The sequence below is a fragment of the Aplysia californica genome, unplaced genomic scaffold (genome assembly GCF_000002075.1).
Source record: "Aplysia californica isolate F4 #8 unplaced genomic scaffold, AplCal3.0 scaffold00728, whole genome shotgun sequence".
Classification (NCBI taxonomy): Eukaryota; Metazoa; Mollusca; class Gastropoda; order Aplysiida; family Aplysiidae; genus Aplysia; species Aplysia californica.
The window spans coordinates 163,791-167,408 of NW_004797998.1; the positions used below are offsets into that span (position 1 = coordinate 163,791).

Genomic DNA, 3,618 nt, shown 5'->3' on the forward strand with positions numbered 1-3,618 from the left:
AAACAACAACAACAACAACAACAACAACAACAACAACAACAAACAAACAAACAAAAAAACTGAAAAAACTACTGTTACAAAAATCAACCTTGAATTCCATTCATGCGTTCATCTTTCACTGACGATGCATTTTTCCGCTTTGTGTTTTTCAGTAGCGTATTGTCGACACTTGGTTCTCACATAGGATAGCAGAGAGAAATAAAGACATTTTATTCCAAGAAGTAGTTTTCTTCTGTTGCCATCACCATGACAACTTTTGGAGGCCAAAAAGGGGTTGCTTGGAAGTTTCGAGACTCGCCAAAAAACAGTTCTGCTTTTGCAAGTGACATTTTGGAATCTGCTGAAGAAGTTTTTGGGAACGAAAGACGCACCAGTGATGCTGCCCTAAGTGCAGGAAACAAAAGATACCGTAAGAGCGCAACACGCAAGAAAGCTGGAAGAGGTAGATCCAAATTTATCATGACCAAAAACACACCATTTATCTTCGATGTTGAAGGTGCATCCTTTCAGCTGGAAAATCCTTTTTCACCCGCAGACGCCAGCACTTTTCCAGAGGCAGCGCATTCCTTCCCTGGAGAAACGTACTGGGAACATTCTCGAAACATTGAACATTTACAGCGGGATATTCACCAAAGAGAAAAAGAAAATGCTCAGTTGCGAGAGAAGAATCGACATGAGGCGGATTCCGTCGTTATGACCGAACTGGAAAAAGGTTTTCTCAGCGATTTGCTCCAATCCACGCGGAAATGTTCTGCGTACTATGATCAGCAGACGGGCAAAGTACAGCTGAGAGGAACCTATGAACACGTGTCACAGCGGAAGTTGGATCTCCTGGTCCGCAAGGGACAGATTCAGTCGGTGAGTTTAGAACTGTCCCCGGCTTTCTTCGATGTGCTTTGTGAGGAAAAAGGGAAGCGGTACCTAGAGGCACAGTTACAGGGTGTGTCGTGGGCTTTGAGGGAGAATTGTTTGACTTTTGCTAGCCTGAAAAAAGAAGTTCTTGATGACTGTTTGCTGTTGATGCAGAAGAAGCTTAAATGTACGGTCAGACGTGAGGTGAAGGGGAAAGATGTGATCTTCCATGTCAAATCTTTTTTGGCTTCAAATGAAGCTCAGAAATATCTCGTCGTGTGTGAGCAAAGTGGTGAGAAAGAAATGCTTCTTCTAACATGGACTGGGGTGGAAGGAGACATTTTGAGCCTGTGTGAGAAGATCGATGCCATTATTCAGAAACGCTCGATACAGATTGCCACTTTTCGACCGAGGTCTCCAAGTATAGCCTTGTTTTTCCGGAAATACCTTGAGCCGGAAGTGAGGGAACAGTTTGGCAGATTTATCTCCGGGGACTCGGACACGTCCAGTGGCTTCTCTCTCATCCTCAAAGGGAACGGCGAGGAAGTGAAGAGTTGCCTCAAGAAGCTAGGGCACATGCAGGACTTGATCAAGTCTGGGACCTGGGAGTTAGGCGCAGAGTTTGAGGACACCGACGTGGAGCTGCTCGCCATAGGTCTTCGTGATGAACTTTGCCAGACGGAGATTTCGGAATTTGAAGAACAGAAAAAATGTTTGGTTCTTTCAAACATTCAACCTGCAAGGACGTGGGAGGCATCAGTTTCTGGGGAAGCGTTCAGGGCCACTCAGACTTGTCAGGTCATCTTGAAGAGTACAGGCGACATCACAGAGGAACTGTCAGATGTTCTCGTCTGTGTCCTGACTGAAAAACTTGATGCGCGCAAAACTCGTGTTGGTAGGGCTTTCTCTAGAAAATGTCCATCGTTTTGCCAACAGCTAAAAAGCCAGACAAGAGGTCACCGGAGCACGGAGCAGGCTGCAGTACTTGTAACCAAAAATAACCTGGAGCCTTTATCGTGCCAGGCGGTCGTGCACATCATTCTGTCCCCGTGGACAGGGGCAAGTGGCGACACCCAGAGACTGCAGCTGTCCCGAGCTGTCCACCAGACTCTGGTGTTGACAACCGACATGGGAGCACGATCTATTTCTTTCCCCCCACTTGGATGTGGTTGCACTCTTAAATTTCCTCCTGACGAAGCTGCAGGTTGTCTCGTGAAGTCTATTCAAAATTTCCTACGTCTCAACCCAAACTCCTGTCTGTCGGAGATTGTGTGTCTGGCCCCGGGCACGGAGTATTCCCAGAGTCTTCAGGAATGTCTCACCAGAGAACTCCCACGAGACGACGACTCTAGTGTCGCTAGTCGGGACACGAGCCAACGAGAGATGATGCCGTCAGGAGCGCCTGCCATTACGATAGTCACTCGTCACGAGGTCCAGCTGTCCACTCTTTGGACAGAGCTTAAGACAATGCTATCTAGGATCTGTCTCCATGAGAACTACTTCCATCAGAAGTATCTTGAAAGCTGGCCAGACGAAACCATTAACGCTATTCGGAAGGGCAGCCAGGAATTAGGAGTGAGCGCAGAAATTTCATCCCATCCTATCCGCAAGACTCGACAGCCGAGTTATAGAATCAGAGGAAGAAAGAACGCCGTTCAAGAAATGTATCTCTTCATTCAAGATCGATTTAATGATATTACCTCAGTTGTACGGCCTACCCTTCATGAAATCAATGGGCCAAAGAGATACACACAAGAATTTCTCAGCCGCGCATCAAGTGTTGAAGAAAGGTATCCTCCATATTGGTTTAACCGGACACCTGATCCAAAGCGGTACAATATCGTAGGCCTTACTATGAACGCAATTGCCGGAGTTCTAACGCTCACTGACCCACAAAGAGCGACAGGGAGCGACCAAACATCTTCCGCAGCAGGAAGCATCCAGGTGACGGGTATCCTTAGGCTGGAGGCGCCACGAATGTTTGAGAAGTACGCTCATAATAGAAAACGGCTTTTCCAATCAGCTGTTAGGCAACGCAGCTGTCTCAAGAAGCCAGATCTCATTTCTGGTAAGCTGCAATCAACAGAATCTTTGCCAGGCAGCATGAAGAACGGGGTTTATGGGGAAGTGAATGAGTACTACTTGATCCACGTCTGCAGTGAGAGGAGCCTGGACACATGGCTTGCCTCTGGGCGCTACCCCCAGCAGCGGGACCATGGCGTCAGCTTCTGGTCGGACCCCAAGGCCGCCCTGTGCCATGCTGGTACGCCCTGGTGGGGGTGGGGGGGGTGAGGGTGGAATCAGGCGCTCGTCAATTTTGGGGTATATGGGGTTATTGACATCATCTTAAAGCCTGTTTATTTGCCTTCCTTTGGGTGAAAGTGAAAGAATTATCCGTCTATGTTGAATGGAAGTCAAAATATTCGCGATTGAAGGAGGTGGGGTTCGCCTGATATGTGAGGTAAAATTAGCCGGAAAATGGCCGCCAAAGTTTGGCGACTTCCCAAGCTTGAGTGTTGTTGGAAACTGGAAAGTTACATTTTTTTGTGTCTTCAATGAACGTTTTTCGGTAACATCCACACAGAAATGCGTTTATAAAAGGATGAAAAGAAGGTGTTGAGCCAAAAAAGAACATTGTTAAAAAATTGCCCAACGCCCAGAAAGATCCCTGTGTCTTTGATTTCTTGGTTTTGACGAGCGCCTGATTTCACCACGATGTCTCATTTTTTTGTTTATTTTTTAAACTATTATTTTTTTTTGTTTTTT

General features: G+C 46.8%; 1 protein-coding gene across 1 annotated transcript in view; it reads left to right on the forward strand.

The window, feature by feature from the left end:
• LOC101855752 overlaps window positions 1–3,618 on the forward strand; it is a gene marked incomplete at its 3' end in the record, with an annotated part of 6,427 nt that overhangs the window by 1,448 nt on the left and 1,361 nt on the right. The window contains 1 exon segment of the mRNA XM_005108860.3: window positions 153–3,115. Within this exon segment, the coding sequence (XP_005108917.2) occupies window positions 247–3,115 (2,869 nt within the window).